Source organism: Eschrichtius robustus, chromosome 13 (genome assembly GCF_028021215.1).
Source record: "Eschrichtius robustus isolate mEscRob2 chromosome 13, mEscRob2.pri, whole genome shotgun sequence".
Classification (NCBI taxonomy): Eukaryota; Metazoa; Chordata; class Mammalia; order Artiodactyla; family Eschrichtiidae; genus Eschrichtius; species Eschrichtius robustus.
The window spans coordinates 45,522,489-45,541,149 of record NC_090836.1 but is presented as its reverse complement, the minus strand read 5'-3'; the positions used below and the strand labels follow the sequence as shown (position 1 = coordinate 45,541,149).

The window sequence follows — 18,661 nt, the reverse complement described above, 5'->3', positions numbered from 1 at the left end:
AGAGGGATAAGTGGGGAGAAGATGCTTTCTTCCCATTGGGATCCTGGCATCCAGAAACCCACTTTGTTTGGAGCCAAGGTTCTCCCAAGAGCATCTTCCTCTTCCTCTTCCTCCTCCTCCTCCTCTTCTTCACCTCCCCCCTTTCACCTGCCCTCCCAGTCCAGCCTGCCCTCTCAACTCTCCTGCCCTTCTCCACGTGAGTGCTCCCAACCCCAAGTCAAATCAGTGGAGGAAACCTTTACCAGAGTGTTGAAAAAGAAGGATAAGGAGGGGAGGGGGTAGAGAACGGGGGGGGGGGTGTGTGCTGGGAAAAAACAAGTCAGTCATTGCAGCTTCAACTGTTTTTCTCCTCTTTTTTTTTTTTTATTATGACTCACGTATACAATACAAAGTACTTGGACCAGAAACAAGGCTGCTGGGACACAAAATCTACATTCATAGCTGGACATAAAGACAAATGACGAAAAATTATTATTATAGATATATTTTAAACGTTTTTTTTTCTTTCGAGCACATTGCATAAACAGAGAATTCAAGACAGAGTTAACTATACATTCAGTGCAATTTAGTTCTACTCTACTGGGGTTAGAAGCACAATAAAAGCGCACAGGACCGTCGGGCTAGGCAGTCTCAGTTGTTGGGTTTTTCTTATTGAAATAAGCAGCAACAAACGACAACAAATCCGCATTACAAATACTCTCAAAGCGGGATTTCTTCCTATAGGTAGTGATAAAATACGTTGGAGGTTTCTTTCTTTTTTTTTATTTTAAATTTTTTCTCTTTTTTTCTCCCATATTAGGATTTTTAAAAATTTCTCTCTTTTTTATTTTTTTCAAGATTATTGCAGGTTCCCTTTAGGTAGTATGTTAAAGATTTATTATCATTGGTATTATTATTATTATCAGTATTATTATTATTTTCATGATTATGGTGATTTCTGAGCGCTCACACCAACGCAGCTCAGAGGAAGCTGGGCCCAACAACAGAAATTAGACAGGAAAGGGGAGGAAGGCATGGGCCCGAGTGACCATGGGATGGCTAGGTAGGATCTTAGCGGGTGACTGCAGGCTCCTATCTATCCCGTGGAAAGGGAGGGGGGAGGGGGAGACCCCCATCTGCTTCAGGTTTCCATCAGGTTCCTAGAGAAAGTCAAGGGAGTCTTTCTAAGCGGGGAGCCCCAGGGAGGGAGAGGGGATATTCCTCGCTATCATTTAAAAAATGTCTTTGAACATCTTCCCTTTCTTTTCCTTCCTTCCTTCAATTTTCTGTCCTTTGGGAAAAAAAAAAAAAGTCAATCTAATACACTAATCCTAGCTTGAAAACAAAGCCACGAGTCTTCTTCTGCAGTTTGAGGGGGTTCCCCTCTAAAATAAATACCAGAGAAGCAGGGAGGTGGCAGGGTGGCAAGACAGGGCCGGGAGAAGGGGCAAAGACGCCAGGTCTCAGACCTTAAAATCCAGGCAGGACTAAGAAGGGTGGGGGGATGGACAAGTGTGTGTGTTGGGGCAACGACTGAGACAGAGACTTGGAACTTTTCGCTGTGTCTCAGCCTCCCCCCTCCAGTCTCCAAACAAATAAAGATCGGGGGAAGTCCAAAGGTAATAAAACCCGAGCTGCAAGTATCTGACAGGTAGTTGGGGTTTTGAGTGTCATTCTATTCTCTATAAAAGCAAATGACAGTCGTAAACTTCTCAATTTATCCGCTACCATAAAACGAAACTTCAAGGGAGTTGCTAAAGGGGGGAGGATGTCTCTCTCTTTTGCTCAGTCCTTGTTTTCTTCCTTTTCCTCCTCTTCTTTCTCCTCTTCCTCATTTCCTTCTTCCTCCACCTTCTCCTCGTCTCGGGCTCCCGGCAGTTTATCCTTGTTGTTCTCCTTTTTCCACTTCATCCTTCGGTTCTGGAACCAGATCTTCACTTGTCTCTCAGTCAGTCCCAGGGCGTGAGAGACTTCAATCCGGCGCTTTCGTGTCAAATAAGGATTAAAGAGAAACTCCTTTTCTAGTTCCAAGGTCTGATACCGGCTGTAAGTTTGCCTTCCGCTGCGCCGCCCCGGAGCTGGACAGAACAGAAGCCCAGTCTGGTTATGTTTGGGTGGGGGCCTGGCTTTCCCCTGTCACTCTTCCTCCCCTGAAGTCCCCCCTGTGGTCTCCCCAGTTCCCCTCCCTCCTGCAGAAAAGGCAAGAGTGGAAATCAGGCAAGGGCAGGAAAGTTTGGGGGTTTGTTTTGGTCTGGCTTCACCTTGGGAGGTGGGGGGGGCAGGGGCTGGGGTCTGTCTGGAAAGTAGGGGCTGGCAGAGGCCAGGGGAGCACTGTAGAGTCCCCCCAGGCCTGCAGTCCCAGAAAACTGGCCCTTGCAGCTTTGTTCACAAGTGCAGAGGGGCACTGGGTGAGCAGGGATGGGGACAGAGTCTGTTTCCAAAAGGAAGGCATAAGGGCTGGGGGTGAAGAAGTGGGGCTCTGTTCACTGCCCTTCCTCGGATCTCTCTGCCTAATGCTTTTCCAGAAGAAAAAGAATTGATCTCCTGGAATGTATCACTGCTTGGCCTGATTGCTAACTGGAAACCAGCAAATAAATCACGCGCCATCCCCGCTGGAACTTGTCGACTTCTCGCGTCCCCTTTTACTTCGAAACTGGGCTCTGAGGGGCCACCCTTGGAGGGGCTCATGACCTGAGCTGCCCTGAGGGTCTCAGGGAGACCCCGCAAGCCTTTGATTGGGGACAGCTTGGCGAGGGTCCCCCGGACCTCAGAGCTCACTAATCTGCATGGCCTCCATCCTTTCCGGGACATTTTTTTCTCCTCTCTGGCTCTCTCTTCTCTCCAACTGAGGGAAGTAAAGCAAAGTTGGGGTAGTGGCCCTAAGGCTAGCGCTCTGAGAGGAGGTGGTGGGGGCCCCAGACAGGCAGAGCACCTGTCCTTGGGGTCCCGCCACCCTCTGACCCAGCTAGGGGAGGGAAGCAGGGGTCTCCCTTCACCCCAAGACAGCCTGGCCACTATCCTGGACTGAGGCTGTCTGCCTTATGGAGAAACTGGCTTGCTCCAAAGGCTGATAACCTCAGGGTCCCCGGCCCCTTCCCAGCCACCTCCCCAACTTTGACTAGAGATGGTGAGAGGGAGAGACAGAGGGGTGGAGGGGAGAGAGAGACAGACAGACTGACTGACTGACAGAAGTGGAGAAAACGTTTTTTTTAACCCTTTGCACCCAGACACCACCTTTTCCCCCACCTTCACCCCAATCCCCCAAATCTCCCAGGCGAACTCCGTGCCCCACCCCCAGCTGAACCTCCCAACCTCCAGCAACCCACTCATGCCCGGGGGTGGGGCCCGAGAGAGCCCCAAGCCAGGACGTAAAGCGAGGGCAGACAAAAAGGAGGCAAGGGGTGGGGGAAGACCCCGGAGCGCGGGAGACCAAGGGGGAAAGAGAAAAGGCTTCTCACCGTGGGGTCTCATCCATGGAAACATGAGGCTGGGAGACGAGTTTTGATTTAAGTGGCCTTGTCCTTCGCTACTGTTAGTGTTGGCGGAGGATTTACAGTCGGGATATTGCACCACGCTCGCCTCTTGCTGAGCCCCATAAAGGGACTGTCTGGGGAGCGCCTCGTAGCCATAGAATTTGGAGGCGTCTCCGTGGCAGCTCAGCGAGCACGGGTTCTGCTGGTAGCCCGAGTTGGAGATGCCCGAGGTGCCGTGGTGGAAGAAGTCTTGGACGTGGTGCGAGGCGTGCTGGAAGCCGGGCGCCGAGCCGCCGGGCCCGTACACCAGCGCATGGCTCCGGCCCACGCTCTGCGGGAAGCGGCAGTCGTAATAGGCCGGCTCCAGGGACTCGCCGCCTTTGTACTTGGAGAACAGGGGGTTGACGAAGTAGGAGCTCATGCTGGGCACATGAAAACCCGCCGCCCTCTCCCCTCTGGCTCCCGACTCCCCCGCCCGGGACCCCGAAACTGCCCTCCCCCCCGGGAGCGATCCCCAGGCCGGCCGGCTCCCCGGGGCGGCGGGCCGGGCTGGGCAGGTGGGGGGCGCCTGGGTGCCGGCGGGGCGGCGCAGCTCCCGGGCTGGGCGCGGGCGGCGGCGGGCGAGCGGGCGGCGGCGCCGGCGGCGGCGGCTCTCTTCACTGTCGGTAGGTAGAGCTCGCGCTCTCGCACTTAGCTCTTTCCTTTAACAGCCCAGGCGAATTCCTCAGACTCCCCGGCGGTGGCGGCGCTTACACGCGATTCGCGTTCATCAATCCACGACATGAAGACAGGCGAGAGGGAGAGAGGGAGAGAGAGAGAGAGAGAGAAGAAAGGGAGGGATGGCGGGCGGGTGGTAGAGGGGTTCAGGGCTGGGGGGGGACCTGGAAGAAGGGCAGGGGAGGAAGGGGGAGGGATGGGGGTGTGGTATGTCGGGGGGTGGTGAGCCAGCCCTAGCTAATGACTAGGGCCAGCTTTTCCAAGGTGCGCATTCAGATTTGAAGGTGCCTCTCCCCCCTTCTCTTTTCCTTCCTCTCAGAGACAGAGAGAGATACCTGAGCCAGCAGGTCAACTCAGGTTACCTCAACAGGTATAAGACCCCGAGGGGTTGAATGCCAACAAGAAACAGTTGCTCCCCTAACCCCCAAAGATGGGCTCCCCAGGGAGGTCCTTAAGTCTGGGGACTCTGAGGAGGAACAAGCGCATCATATCCCCAAACACTTCAGGCCTCAGAACCCTCCATGACTCTTGCCCCTCCCCAGGGTGGGAAGCTGCCCTGTCTTCCCTAGATCCTTAAGATTCTCTTGCCTGCCTGCCTGCTGTGGGTAGTGGAGAGGGCCAGAGGCAGGGGGCACTCCATATACCCAGTCAGGGCTGCACTGACCCTTCAGACACCAGCTCCCGCCTGAGGCAGGAAGCCCGGGCAATAGCCACGAGCTTGCTGGAGAGCAAAGCTGCTGGTGGGGACAGAGAAGGAGAGGGCAGCTGGTGGGTCCCTGGCTTCTGGCTGGGCTGATCCAGGAGGTTTCTTCTCAGGAGACCCCTTGTATCTGGGTTGGAGGAGACTAAAGCAGGCCTCTTAGCTGTCCCCACATACCCTAACCCCATAGGAAATGCCAGTTCGGCTAGGAGGGGCCCCCTGGCCTCACCGCACCCCCCCCTACACTTCCCCAGGCAGGCTGCCCAGGCCAGGATGTGGATGGGAACTGTCAACAGACACTCTTTAAATATTTACCCACACTTTCTCTGGGGGGCTTCCCCCATCCCCAAGACTGGGTAAATTCAAGTTAATTCTAATGGATAAAGGAACCTTATTCCATCAGCACCGTTTCCTGGCCATAAACATGTACAATTATGTGGACTTAACCCAGACAGAGAGAAAAGGGAGAAAGTCAGAGAGCTGTGGATATGTGTGCTGTGTGCAGGCGAATGAAGACGAGCAATAAGAATGATTTTTCCGGTCCTCCCCCTCCACAGTGTGTGAGGTTGTCATACACAGGGCAACGCGGGGCCATACTCGGGATCCACACATACTGTATGTGCTACCTTCCATTCTGAAGAACATCAAATGCATGCTCACTCAGCTATCACGCATGCCGGGAAGCACCCCTGTCACCTCACAGACACTGTGCACACACATGCACATCCAGGCACATATGAAAATAAGACCTGATAAACACACATGCATCTTTAGCTCTTTGCATCATGAAAAAAATTGCTACCTATTTTCCTTCCACATCCTGGGGTTTCAGGGTTGGATGAGGAAGGAGGCGGTTAGAAAACCAGATCTTTTTCTTCCCCATCCGGAGCCCAGCTCCGGGGATGGAGGAAGAAATGAAAGTGCAGGGGAGGATGGTGTAGAGAGAATGAGCTTCCCCCTTTTGTATCTAAATAATTGCTGAGGAAATGGCCACTCTCGGCCAAATTCCCAAAGGAGAGTCACTGGTGGCCCAGCAAGAGACGCTTCCAGGATCCCCTGAATTTGGAAGAACCTACCCCCATCTGACTTAGGGACCACCCAAACTCTGTGACACCCAGAACTCTGGCCCTGGAGCAGCAGGAGGGGAGGGTCAGCGGAGGGCCGTGCCAGGGCTGCAGGCCTCCCCAGGGTCCAGGGCAGTAGAGGACATGACAGAGGTCTCCTCCACTACCAGAGCACGCTGCAGCCTTGGTTCTGGCCCTGCCTTTTCTGAGCCTGTTCTGTGGCTACTGAGCTGAACGAGACAGACTCTGGGCTCCCACCTTCTAGGTCACTGGGGACTGTCATAAATACTTTCTCTTCCCCTCCTGGAAAGAGGAGGCTGGGCAGGCCGGATCCGCTCTGGGGCCTGCGCCTTATCTTTTAGGGGCTGGGGGGATATCTCGACACTTTATGGTCCAGCAAAAACCCTGCCACAGAGCTATTCTTCCGGGCCTTTGTGTCTTGGAATGCGACTGTCCCGAGTGTGCTGCCAGCACCGTCTGCTCCGAGAGCCCACCAGTCCCGAAATCCCGGGTTGGACTTGGTTTCCCCTTTCGGGGTGGAGGGGGGGGCGTCCCTCGCCTTTTCTTTCTTTCGTTCATTTGATTGTTTTTTTTCTTTTACACGTATCTGGTTGATTTCGCTCCAGGAGCCTGGAAATAAAGAAACCGCAAGCAGCCATCCTTGCTGGGGCGTCTCTGTCCCTCGCCCCGAGGCCTGCACCGCCCTACTAGGTACCACGGATTTATGTTCGTTTGTCCGGGTCATTCTGCCTTTTCGTGATAATTACGCGCTGCCTGCTTCGTGCTTATCTCCTACGCAAAGCGATTATTTTCGGCGCCCGCCCTCCTGAGATTCCCAAGTCTGCTGCCAGAGCGAGGGCCCATCTCCCGCCGCCACTCGCGATTTATTTACACCTCACAGGTGAGAGGATTGATTTGCTCAGAGCCAGAGGGGCCGGGCTGGGCCGGGGCGCCGGGCCTTCTCGTTGCTGCTCCTCGGGGCCGGGCCTCAAACGTCAGTGCGGCCAGGCCGGCCCGGGGCACCGCCGCCGCCTCTAACATTGAGCAACAGCGCCACCTCGCGTCCACTTGCTCCAACGCAGTCCGGCCGGGAAAAAGCCAACAGCTAGAGCAAGCAGGTCCCCAGGCTTGACCCAAAGGTGGGAGGTGGGAGGAGGGAGGAAGGAGTTTCCAAATGGGTGCGCGTGAGAGGGGTCCCCGGAAGGGATTTCCCTCCGGACTGCTGCTCTTTTGTTTTCTAAATTCTCGAAATAAACCTTGTCAAATGTTTCACACTATTTTCTCTTTCTGTCATCCTCCCTTCCCGCATTAAGAGACACTGTGCAATGGAACTGCCGCGATTTCACCCGCGTTCAGGCTCATTTCTGGCCTCGGAACACCTCCGCGCACGCAGATGTACGCCCCGAAGCTCCCGCGACCGCCTGCCCGCGGCGCGCACCCTAAACTCCTCGCTCCTCTTACCCTGCCGCTGGCTCCGCACCGCCTATTCCGCTGCCGCCTGCAGGACTTTGGGGTGGGATTCTGACTTCTCCCGGCTCTTTGCCCCTGGTTTGTAGCCCATCCCTCTCTCTCACGCGCGCGCTCTCTCCACCTCTCCCTCCCAGCCAGTGAGGTCCTGTTCTCCGTGGACCATAGACAAAACATTCCTATAATCCGATTTCAAAGGAAAGAGTGTCCACCTTATTTAAACCATAAAACAAGCCCAGACGTCTAGCCAGCTCCGCGCTGCTGTTTTGTTCGGCCCCATTCAGAATCCAGCGCAGGGAGACAAACAGCGCCATAAAAGAGGCATTTCGGGGCCGCGGAAATGTACCTATCCTCTGCCTTCCCAAGTGGAACAACCTTTAGGGTTTTGTGATTCTGACAAAGGAGCAGAGGAGAGGTGGGAGGAGAAGATTAGGGCAGGGGGGCGTTTGCAAGCCCCTCTTTCCTCCCCAGCTTTCGTTTCTTTCCCCAGATGTGTGTTGTGTTGTTGTGGTTTGAGCTCACAAATGACAATAAATAAAAATAGAATCCAATCCTGACCTGCAGGCTGGAGGCTGAGCTGGTACTGAACAGTGGGCTGGACCGGGTGGGCCTGCTCTGGATCCCACGCTCTGGTCAGGGCCCTCCTTCCTGCCCGGAGCAAGGCCGGCTCAGGCGGGCCGCAGGAAGCAGGCCGCGCGCTGACGGACGGACGAGGGGAGGCGACAGGGCCTTGGAGCAGGGGCGGGGTGGAGGCCCGGAAACGCCGCCGAGCTCGGGCCGGAGAGAAGCCTGAGTCCCGGCGGTCAGGATCGAGGGAGACGGGTGCCTTGTCCTCCGCCCGGTGCGGAACTGAGGCCAGGGTCCCGGAACACCAAAATGGCCCAGGGGAGGAGCGAGGAAGCGAGAAAAGAGAGAAAACTACAGGCAAAGCACCTTTCAAAAGGACTGAGAAAACAATCGCTTCTGGAATTTGGGGAGGTCTCTCCTTAAGCGGGGAAGACGAGAGGAAATATTATCAAAACAAAATGTTCACCTCTTCCCACCTTCTTCCAGCCCCCGAAATTGGAGAATTTAGTAGAAGGAGGGGGTAGGAGATTCAAATGATGGGGAAGGGGCTGGTCCCTACAAGTGCCTCACCAGTCCTGTAAGGTGATGCCATGGAGGGAGCTGCACAGGGACTGGGGTCCCCAATTATTTTCTTCTACGGTGGTATTCCCCAAGTATTCAGAGCAACACTCTGCACCCTCCCCAGAATGGGCAGCCCGAGATATTAAAGGGCTATATTTCAAGCAGTCTGAGTTTAATAGTTTCCAGATTGGGGGATTTCCGAGAATGGGGGCGCCGGGCCGAGTCATACCCGGCAGCTTGAGTCTGCTTCTGATTAGCAGATTAAAACTGCCGGTTCTGGGGAAGGCGCTCTGGGGTGCTATGCAGCCAACCAGCCCCATTGGGCTGTTACACACACATCCCCACATCCTTGCCCCTTGGGTCCCACAGCCACCAGAGAACCCTCCACTCCTGGCTAATCCCTGACCATCCTTGGGCCCTAGCTGCGCCATCTCCCAGGAATGCTGCAGCCGCTCAGCATAACCCTGTCACCCCCAGATCAACATTCAAACTAAGCACCAGAGAGAGAGATTGATTAGAAAAGAGAGAACTAGGAGGTGGAGAGAGAGAGAGAGAGGAGCTGAGAATACATTGAGAAGTAGAAACTAAATCTAATTCTGATTCTGGTTTTGCCATCCTTCTCCTTCCTCCCTCTCTCCCTTCCTTCCTTTTCTTTCGTTCCCTCTTTTTCTTTCTCTTTCCTCCCTCCCTTGCCCCCCTTCCTTCTTTCCTTCCTTCCTCCTTTTCTTCTCTCCCTACTCTCTCTCTGCATCTTCCTTCTTTTACTCTCAATGCCCAGTGCCTGTCCAGCTCCCTGAGGCCTGCTGGGCCTTCCTCCTCACCATTCGCCACACACCCTCCCTAGCACTGCCCACCCCCCCACCCCAAGCCATCCCTCGAAGCACCGATGCAGCCGGGCAAGAATCCAGCCCGGGCCCTCACCCAGCACCCAACTTTCATCTTTACCTATCTCTTTCCTCCGATCTCATGTACTCATAAATTATTACAATTAATTACAGCCAGGGAAAACCATTCATGCCGTGCCCCCACCCCCAGGGACTCCATCGAGCTACCAGGAGACTCACAGGCAGCCAGCCTGGGCAGGCACAAGCTGGACCCGGGCCTCGGCAGCCTCCACTGCACCCCGGCAGCCCTCAGCCCCATCGCACCCTGCCTGGAGAAGCAGCGGGGACTTGCCCTTCTGAAGCAGAGGGAGCCCCTTGCCTGGCTCCCGCCTCCCCCAAAGGATCTAAGCACTTGCTTCCTCCACGCCAGAAGCCTGGGAGCCACAGGGAGGAGAAATAACGAGAACTGGATACGGTTGGGTTTCTGGTTTTTTAAGTGACTTCGATATATTAACACAGAGCTGTTCTACCATAACAAACAGAAGCACGTTACAGGACGGACTCTGGGGATGAGGAGACACTGCTATGTACACGCCAGAGGCGCTGGCCTGAGCCGCTGGACCCAGCCTGCGGCATGGTCCCTGGCCGTCGCCCCTCAGCTCCTGGGCTGGGAAGCATTCTTGTCTATATGTGTGTGTCTTTTTTTTTGTACAAAATCTGCACGCAGAGCACCCCAGGCCTGGGGAAGGATGGCCCGGACCAAATACAACACAGGAGAAAAAAAAATAGAAATATAGCGAATTCAAGTACTGGCTTCTCTGAAGAAAGGAGAAAAAAAAATCACATTTGTGTGTGTCATTTATTTCAGTTGCGCTGGGAGAAGAGAACGCGGTTTCTCTCCCGGCCTCCTCCTCCTTGCTGGGTAGAACTAACTAAAACACCAATTTCTCAACACTGAACCCTCCCAAATCGCAAGAGTTTTCCTTCTCCCCTTCCCTTTTTTTTCTTTTTAAGCCGATTGGCTTTTCTCTATCTTGCTCTTTCCTTTTCTTTTTCGTGCTGTCTCCCGCCTGGGTTGGGGTATTTTTGTGGGTTTTTTGTTTTTCCCTTGGCTGTGCCGAGGCAGCAGGCTGGGGCAGGGTTTAGGATTGCTCCTTGTCGGTTTTCTCTTTATTCATCTTTTTCATCTTCATTCTCCGGTTCTGAAACCAGATTTTGACCTGCCGCTCGGTGAGGTTGAGAACCCGGGCCACCTCGTACCGACGGTCCCTGGTTAAATACATATTGAAGAGAAACTCCTTCTCCAGTTCCAGCGTCTGGTACTTGGTATAGGGGCAGCGCTTCTTCCTTGTGGAGCGGGCGTGAATCCAGTTGGCCACGGGGTTGCCTGGAGGGCCAAACACAGGCAGGGGTCAGTGGAGCCCCCTTCCAGTCCAGGACGCCTGCCACCCCACCCCCAGCCTCAGCCAGGCTCCCCAAACCCAATAATTGAACCTGAATTTGGACACGTTTTGCTTGAGGAATTTCCCCCCTTACTCCTTTTGCGTTCTCCCCCCTCCTCATCTTCCCCCTCTTCGGTTTCCAGCACCTAAAACGATAGGAAATCGAAGCTATCAAAGCCTCTACAGTCTGGTCCTCAGCTTCAAGAGTAGTAATTCGAGAATATCTCCATAAAAAGTCCAAATTCCCAACCGTTTCATAGGCCCATAAACACTTCTCTCTCTTGTTTTTTATTTTTATAGCGAGGTCTCTCTCCTCCCCACTTCCCTCCTCCTCCGCCCCCTCCCATCCTCCCAGCCCACGACCAAGTCCTGAAATTTCAGCAGTTCTGCTTCCTGACCCTGAGAGTCCCCAAGCCCCTCACTACCCTCTCCAGCGCCCCATCTCCGCTCTCTCAGAATTCAACCCTGATGAGGCGAATTCTCAGAGTGATGCTGGGATGGGAAAAGCCTTTCTCCTCTCCCCAGGGAGCTGCTGGCCTTGGGGACAGGCTCCCCTATATCTCAGCTTCCCTGTTTGGCTTCCAGTGCCCCCTCCTCCTGCCAGCCCCAGGACAGGCTCTGCAGGAGCCAAGCCTCCAATTTCAGGTTTATGGGAGTAGCTGAGGGCAAGGAGGGAAGCCTTCAGAGGGGTATAATTAGGCCCTGGCCCCTTATGGGGCTTCAGGAAAGGATTTCCTGCAACCCCCTCCTGGGACTCCCCCAGACACTTCCTCACACCCAGGGGCTGCACCCCTTACCCTGCTGTTTCCCCTTCTTTCCTCTTTCTCTGGACCTGCAGCTCTCACCTGTCCCCCCACCCCACCTCACCTACCCCTGCCTTTCTTTGCAATACTTAGAAGGCTCCTGTTTCCCTGATTGGAGTGTGTGTGTGTGTGTGTGTGTGTGTGTGTGTGTGTTGTGTGTGTACAATTCTCTAATCTGGGGAGATACCGCTTCCCGCTCCCCACTCCTCATCCCTGACCCCCATTCCCACCCCTCTCTCCTGCAGACGCTCAGAAGAGGGCTCTCAAGTTTAAGGAGACTGGGACCCCACTTCTCTCCCCCAACTCTGGAAGTCCTGATCTCTCCAAGTTCCCAGGCTGGGAAAGCCCCCAGACCCCTCACCCAGGGTTCCTGGGGGAGAAGCCCATGGACCCTCTGTTTTATGAATCTCTAGTGGGATGAGGACCCCTACACTGCCTGGGAGGTAGGGGGTGGCTTTTCTCCTTGGGGTTATTTCCTCTCTGCCCCCAGTGTCCTCCCCATCTCTCCCCCATCCCACCCCAAACCATAAAATGAACCTTGCCCCCACCCCATCCCCTGGCCCTGTCTGCATTTCTTTGAAAGTAGCGACTGAGCCAAAAAGTCTGGGCCGGGGGTGTGAGGGCGGGGGTCTCATCAAAGCCAGCTCCTGGGAGAGGAGCCCCCATCAGCCTTCTCCCAACCTTGCTCCCTGGGCCCCCTTCTCAGACCTTCCTGCCCCTGAAAGCTCCCCAAGGTAATTCGCTTTTATTGAGTCCTCACCCCCTCTCCCGCGCTCCCTGCGCCGCTCGGAGGGGCTGTAATCCGGCTCCCCCCGCCCGGCCTCCCCTCCCCGCCCGCTCGGGTTGTAAAGGAAAATTGCTCCCAACTTACTGGGGTCCAGGTCGGCCTTCTCCTCTTTGTGCTTGCTGCCGGCGAGGGCGTCCGCCTCGGGCGAGGGCAGGGTCTGCGGGGCGCGGTCGCGCAGTTCCCCGGGCGAGCCGTACATGTAGTCCGGGTAGCTGCGGCCGTCGCCCGGGCCGCAGTCGGCGCGGCGCCCGGGGTAGGCGTCCGGCTTGAGGGCGTAGTGACGGCCCCCGGCCGGGAAGCTGGGAAAGGAGACGGCGCCGGACAGCGGCTCGAGCCAAGTCCGCATGTAGCGCGTGTCGGCGCCGAGGTGGGGCTGGGGGCCGTACGGGTGGTAGACCACGGACGACTGCGAGGGCACGGGCGCCCACGACGTGCTGAACACGGCCGGCTTGGGCGCGAAGCTACAGGACGGAAAATCGCTACAGTCCGGCACCAAACCGCTGGGTCTGGCGGCGGCGGGGTGAGCCCCCGTGGCCGGAAACCTGGACGCTAGGAGGTCTTCATTGTCGTGAGAGATGAGCGAGTCCACGTAATAGTTACTGATGGGCCCCGTCGCCGACATCGTAACAGGGTTTTACATACATAAGATTATTGTATGAACTGTATATGTACTTTTTATCTGCTCACAGAACAATCAAGGCAGGTAATTATTTTTCCAGCCTTTTCCCCGCAGCTCATTGGCTCCCCGGCCCCCACGTGATCGTATTTACCCAAAAATACGGCGCGGATCAATGCGCAGGGGCTTTTTTTCCTGGCTTTTTTTTTTTTTTTAACCTTCTCCCACCCCCTTCTCTCTGCTGATCCCCGCGACCTGCGTTTTCCTGGGGGTTCGCAACTCTGGACCCAAGGACCCGGCCACCCCCTCAGGACAACTCGCATCTCAGCAGAGAAGCCCCTGGCTCGTGTCCACTCCTAAGCAGATGGCCTCCGCCCCCACCCCCGGGAGGATTTCTTAATGGTGTGCAAGTGCCACTCCCCGAAGCCAGGGTTTCCGGACCCCCGGGGCCGAGCTGGGCGCGGGAGCCCCGCAGGGGCGGAGAGGCCGGCCGAGGTAGGTGGAGGAACTATTTCTTGACGTAATCCGTCTCTGTCGGCCCCGACGCTCCCGCAGTCTCTGCGCGAGCCTAGATCAGCGATTGTCAGTTCCGAACGTGGCTTTTAAAAATACGTTTTTAAACAGTGTGTATGTATGTATTTCTTTCAGGAGCAGCAGCAGCGAGGGAGGGAGAGTGGGAGGGGACTGGGGAAGCTGGGGTGGAGGGAGGGAAGGAGGGGAAGGGGAGCGTCCTTCTGCCACTGGCCAACTCAGCCCCCCAAATTTGGGGCAAGGGAAGCTTGGGGAAGGTGGTCTGCGGGTGGGAGGGGTAGGACCTCGGGACCTCGTACACCTTTGTCACCAGAAGTCCTCTCTTGGCTTTGGCACAGATATGCAAACGCCTTTATTTTAAATTTATTGTCTGTATCTATTTATCTTTCTTTGCCAGCCTGAAGAAGTGGAGGAGAGACCTACACAACTTCAGTGGGGTGTCCCCATCCCGTCTTCCTGCTCGCCCTCCTTTGCCCCCAACTCCATCTCTGAGGCATCCTGCCCTCCCCCGCCCCCCGAAAAGAAGTCACTCCAGGGCTCTGTCTGCAGAGAGCCAGGGTGAGAGCGGGCAAGGCAAGAGAGCGACCTCGGTCGTGGGCAAGTAGCTTGTTTTTACGTCCTTCAATAAAAATTTTATGAGGATCATTTGATTGTTCATAAATGTGTCTTTCATTAAATAAAATTGTAGGCTGTTTTTGGAACGGGAAAAAAGCTACAGAGGAATGGGAGAAAGCAATTTCTTTGGAGTCAGACACAGGAATTCTGGAGGGGTAGTGTGATTGTAGGGAAGATCACACAACTTGGATTCCCCCCCCCGAAATAAGTTGGTCGCTACCCTCCTCCTTGAATCTGGGGTTCATTGCCCAGCCCTCTGCTTTCCATCACACTGTCCCATGGTGGTTTAGCAAAAGTGGGCTTTAGGCAAGCAGGAAATTCTCAATGTGGGTGCAAGAGAGGGGGCAGGGAAGTTGGCTGGGGGCGGGGGAGAAGAGCAGGTGATGTCCCCAGAGACAGAGGCACCCTAGGCAGGGCAGAGTGAGTTTGAAGGAGGGGTACAATTTCAGGGTCAGCAGGAAAGAGTCCAGTTTGCGCTAGGGGAAATAGGCAGGAGCTGAGGCTAAGACACAGGCTCTGAGGCAGCAGGGAAGGACGAGTTTTCCCAGATCCGAGACGCCTGCCCTTCTTACCCCTCGTGTTCCCAGGAAAGGACCAAATGCCAGGGGTGGGGGGCAGAGGCTGCTTCCCCCCCACCCCACATCTCTGTCGACCTGTCTCCTCTGGGGAGGAGAAGGGCTAGAGATAGGTGTCCCAGAGAGTGTAATATGTGTGTTTGGGGTGGGGGGAAGTTGAGGGGGAAGGATAGATCTGCAGCCCGAAGCACTGACCCCAGCCTGCCGGGCCCCCTCCCCAGTCCCTACTTCCCCCCCCACACACCCCCAACCCCGGTTCTGTCCTTTTCGGTCCAGCAGGGCTGGGATTTTGACGCATGGTGGGGGCGTGACGTGAGAAGTACCGGGCTGGGGAGAGACGACCCGGGACCTCAGCCTCTTTACCCTCGGCTCTGATTATCTTCTCCTGCCCCGGACTGGACCGGTCTGGGAAATCCAAATTACACCAAGAAACAGCATACCTCTTTGGCCTTGATGGAGTTGGGTTAGCTGTCAATCAAAAATTCTCCCTCACTAGTTCAAGGAAAAGACAGGAGATTCCCGTTCCCCTGCCTAGGCTTCCTCCAAATCCCCAGCGCCATCAGCACCTCCCCCAGCCCAGGCGGCTGGGGACCCTGCCTGGCTCTTGGGTGACTGCTGGCAATGCTGAGCAGAGCTGTGTAGCCTTCAGAGGGCCTGGGGCCAGACTGCGACCAAGAGGACATCAGAGGACAGAGCCTGAGACAGACTGAGCCCGAGACAGCCTGAGACAACAAGACTGAAGCACGGCACCAGGCCCATAGAGAGGAAGGGAGAAAGGAAGGAGGGAAGGAAAAAAGAAAACAGATTAGGATAAAAGAAAGAAAGAGGGGAGAATTACAGAAAAGAGGGGAGGCAGGATGAAAAGAGGGGGAGAGCAGGGAAAGGAAGGCATGCAGAGAGCGAGCCGGAGGAAGGGCGGCGACAGGAAGGCAGGACCGGGCAGGGCGCGGGCTGGCCGAGCAGCCGTGGCATTGTGCAGCCCGCTGGCTGGCCGGGCCTTTGCCGCGGGACCAGCTCCGGGCGCTGCGGCCACTTCTGTCTGGACACAAAGGAGGAAGAGGCCTCCTCTCCTGCCTCTCCCGGGCGACCTGCTGAGGTGGGTACACCAGGCCTCTGGGATATAGAACCCTAACTCGGCCCAGGCAGCCGCCCAGGCAGCTGGGAGCTGAGCCACGGTCTCGTCAAGGAGCAAAGAAGACATGAGGAAGGAGAAGGTTTCACACCCGCTCCTTCTTTGCATCTTCGCCAGGGAACAGAGCCCATCTGTCCCAACCTCAGTCTTCTTAGAAGAAAGATGCCCCTACAGCCCCTCTCCTGTGAGCCTCTACTATTTGGGAGAGCCCCCCAGACATACTGGCTGTAAACAGATGCCCCTTTCTCTGCTACCCACTTCGGTCACCGCTTTCTTTTCAACTCTTGAGCAGCCTGCCCACCCAGCAGAGGCAGCAGCAGTGGGGCAGCCTGGATCACCAGGCCCACGCTCTCCGCTGCCGTCAAGTTCCCTGTCAAACTGAGGGGAGATTGTCGCGCCTTCATTTTGGAGAGTGAACTCAGACCCTCCTCACTCAGGCACAGACACAGCTGTGGATCAGGAAGCAGGCCTCGCCCACAGCCCCCTCCCCACCAACGCCCCATTTTGCCTAGGCCTTGCTGAGAGAGGCAGCCAGGTGGAGGGGGGCTGGAAGAGGCTGGGAGTCCCTGAGTTCACCAGGCCACCAGGCCGAGGTCCCTCGGGTTCCGCAACTGCATGTGGGTAGTACCCCTCTTCTCTGCATTTGGAGATGGGGTGGCAGGTCAGGGCTCTGAAGCAGACCTTCAGGCTCCCCCCAAATCCAGGCCTGTAGGTGTCGGGGCACAAAGGATGTGGGAGAACCAAGAAGGAGGGGTTTGTCTTCCCAGGTTCAGTTATGCCTGCTGAATCTCCTGCCCGGTTCCCAGCCTCCCTCTCACCCCCACCACTCCCTTCAATTCTCCTCATCACCGATGGGGAACCCAAGGGACTGGAGGCCACTGGGAGTCCCTGTTGGGGACGGGCGGGGGGACCCCAGCTTTAGCTAGCAGCTGTGCATCCACTCTAGTTCTTAGAGCTCTCTTCTGACCCCAAAAGACGGCACTGGGCACAGGAGAGGCCCCGCAGGGGGAGGAGCACCCTTACTGCATCACCTCAGACCTGGACAGCTGGGACCACCATCAAGCTAGCACCACCGTGGGAAGGACAGACAGACAGAAAGACAGGCAGTTTATACTCATCCCCTCCCCTTGCCCTGCATCTCCCTTTTAGTGATTTAAATTCCCTCCGGTTCAATCCACACCGCCAAGTTCGGATTAAATTTAAAACAGGCTTTTCCCAGTCCCCCAGCGGGTCATCCCCACGCCCGCAGGCAGGGCGCCCGCTCCCGGCTCGTCAGCGCGGAGGAGGCTGTGTGTACTCCATTTGCTTTCATTTTCCTTCTCCCCCTGAAATGGGCTCAGTTCACCTCTCCGCTGCCCTCTCCTCCTCCCCGCCCCCTCCTTGGTTCCCCTCTACTTTCCCCCCTTTTCTCTCCTGATCCCTCTTTGTTGGGAAAAACACACCCACACACACAACTCCTCCTAGCTCAGGCCTGCGCTGGAAGCAGAAACTGAAATCTCCTGGCCTGCCGCGAGGAGACCAGCGTCCTGCACCCACCCCAGGTGGGTACCCGCGATCCCTACACACTAGGAGTCCAGCCGCTAAACCCAGCAGGAGTGCAACCCCCAGGGGCTGTGAACGTGGCCCTCTCAACGCCACGGCCTACGTTCCCACCGGCCCCTGCCCAGCCGCCCCACAGCGAACGGGGCTATTTCCGGCTCCCCCAACCCGGTCCGGTTTCCCCGCCTGTGGAGTGGCTGGAGGGGGAGCGGCCCCAGAGCTAGGGGTGCTCTGCGCTTGGAGCCCCCATGGCCTTGGGCGCCTGGTTACCCGATCTTTGTGTGATGTGTGTGTCGCAAGGAAATTTGCAGTGACTTTGGAGCCCAGACTGAGGCAAGCCGAGGTGGCGAAAGGAGAGACAATAAGGGTCCGAAGTACAATTAAGGGGCCAGAGCCAGGCTCTCCCCCGCCTTCCCTGCCAGACTAGGAGCTGTCTGGCCTCAAACCTCAGGGCAAGCCGCGAACCTGGAGCCGGAAACTCAGCCCATGGTGGAGGGAACCAGAGGATCCGGCAGCCAGAAAGCAGGAGGAAAGCTCCCTCCAACTTGGGCACGCACCAACCAGGTCCGCTGAGTTGCAGAGAATCCAGTGAATGAAAGTGTACGTTCCGACGAATTTGCCCGATTTTTTCCAGCCTTTGGAAGGACAGCCTAGGGTTTGGAACGTCTCAGACGGACGGACAGACAGACAGGCAGGCAAACCGCATCTCCGGAGGCAGACAGACTCACAACATGAGTGTGAGCCTGAAATCAAATACAGGTTCAACATTCCCCAGGCCTCTGTGCCGGGCCGGATGAGCGCCGATCTCCCTACCTTCTCTCCCCTCCAGGGCGTTGGGCAGAGACCCGGAAGACTCGGTCCCTCTGGCTTGGTCCAATCCCGCCTCGGGAAGCGCCTTCGTTACCTGCTCCTCGGCTCCCCACGGCCACAGATGCAGGGAAGCCGCCTCCGCCGGGGGAGGGAAGCCCCGGCCACCGCAGCTGCCGCTGCCCGCCCTCCTTCCCTCCCTCCCTCTTCCTCGCCCTCCCTCCCTCTCTCCCTCCCTCGCGCGCTGCCGCTCGCGGGGCCCTCCCGCGGGCAACCTGTTCTGGACCAAATCCAGGTATCTCCGAAAGAGACAAAAAAGAAAGGACCTCTTACGTGGAAAAGAAAGAAAGAAAGACCTTTAACTGCATTTATTTTTCACGCTCTGACCCTTGGTGGGCCTCAGTTCAGACGTCCTGGGCCCGGCCCTGCAGCTGCAGAGGTGTGCGGTGCCTGCCGCCTCGC

General features: G+C 56.4%; 3 protein-coding genes and 2 long non-coding RNA genes across 9 annotated transcripts in view; 2 read left to right on the top strand and 3 right to left on the bottom strand.

The window, feature by feature from the left end:
• The window catches only part of LOC137775366 (homeobox protein Hox-C6), a 64,545-nt gene that overhangs the window by 42,061 nt on the left and 3,823 nt on the right, over nucleotides 1-18,661 (bottom strand). Inside the window, exon 1 of one of the 2 annotated variants that reach the window (XM_068561177.1) lies at nucleotides 18,206-18,266. The exons of the other annotated variant lie outside the window; for it this stretch is intronic. The gene's annotated coding sequence lies outside the window, so the exon portion shown is untranslated. Of the gene's footprint in view, nucleotides 1-18,205; nucleotides 18,267-18,661 lie in introns of those variants that run through there. 2 annotated transcript variants of the gene reach the window in all.
• On the bottom strand, nucleotides 350-4,523 carry HOXC8 (homeobox C8). The gene is made up of 2 exons (XM_068561027.1): nucleotides 3,438-4,523; nucleotides 350-2,057 (listed from the first exon to the last, which is right to left on the bottom strand). The coding sequence occupies exons 1-2, from the start codon at nucleotides 3,871-3,873 to the stop codon at nucleotides 1,765-1,767; spliced, it is 729 nt and encodes a 242-aa protein (XP_068417128.1). The 5' UTR covers nucleotides 3,874-4,523; the 3' UTR covers nucleotides 350-1,764.
• Nucleotides 3,007-7,957, top strand: LOC137775293 (uncharacterized). 3 transcript variants are annotated; one of them, XR_011075997.1, is made up of 5 exons: nucleotides 3,007-3,861; nucleotides 4,489-4,539; nucleotides 6,560-6,644; nucleotides 6,835-7,051; nucleotides 7,247-7,957. It is a non-coding gene; the product is annotated as an uncharacterized lncRNA (long non-coding RNA). The 3 variants fall into 3 exon arrangements; XR_011075995.1 differs by having other exon boundaries at nucleotides 6,835-7,072; XR_011075996.1 differs by lacking the exon at nucleotides 3,007-3,861 and adding an exon at nucleotides 4,077-4,117 and having other exon boundaries at nucleotides 6,835-7,072.
• HOXC9 (homeobox C9) lies at nucleotides 10,193-13,238 on the bottom strand. Its single transcript, XM_068561178.1, has 2 exons — nucleotides 12,469-13,238; nucleotides 10,193-10,739 (listed from the first exon to the last, which is right to left on the bottom strand). Exons 1-2 carry the CDS (start codon nucleotides 13,004-13,006, stop codon nucleotides 10,495-10,497), a joined length of 783 nt encoding a protein of 260 aa, XP_068417279.1. The 5' UTR covers nucleotides 13,007-13,238; the 3' UTR covers nucleotides 10,193-10,494.
• Nucleotides 13,211-14,176, top strand: LOC137775368 (uncharacterized). Of its 2 annotated transcripts, none has more exons than XR_011076008.1 (2): nucleotides 13,211-13,495; nucleotides 13,929-14,176. It is a non-coding gene; the product is annotated as an uncharacterized lncRNA (long non-coding RNA). The 2 variants fall into 2 exon arrangements; XR_011076009.1 differs by lacking the exon at nucleotides 13,211-13,495 and adding an exon at nucleotides 13,533-13,627.

Bases quoted from the DNA above. Each gene is read 5' to 3' on its own strand.
- HOXC8 (XM_068561027.1), bottom strand. From the start codon at position 3,873: ATGAGCTCCTACTTCGTCAACCCCCTGTTCTCCAAGTACAAAGGCGGC. The intron at 2,058-3,437 runs GTGAGAAGCCTT...TGTTCTGTCCAG, and splicing joins TCCATGGATGAGACCCCACG to CTCCGGGGCGGCGCAGCGGA.
- HOXC9 (XM_068561178.1), bottom strand. From the start codon at position 13,006: ATGTCGGCGACGGGGCCCATCAGTAACTATTACGTGGACTCGCTCATC. The intron at 10,740-12,468 runs GTAAGTTGGGAG...TTGGCCCTCCAG, and splicing joins GAAGGCCGACCTGGACCCCA to GCAACCCCGTGGCCAACTGG.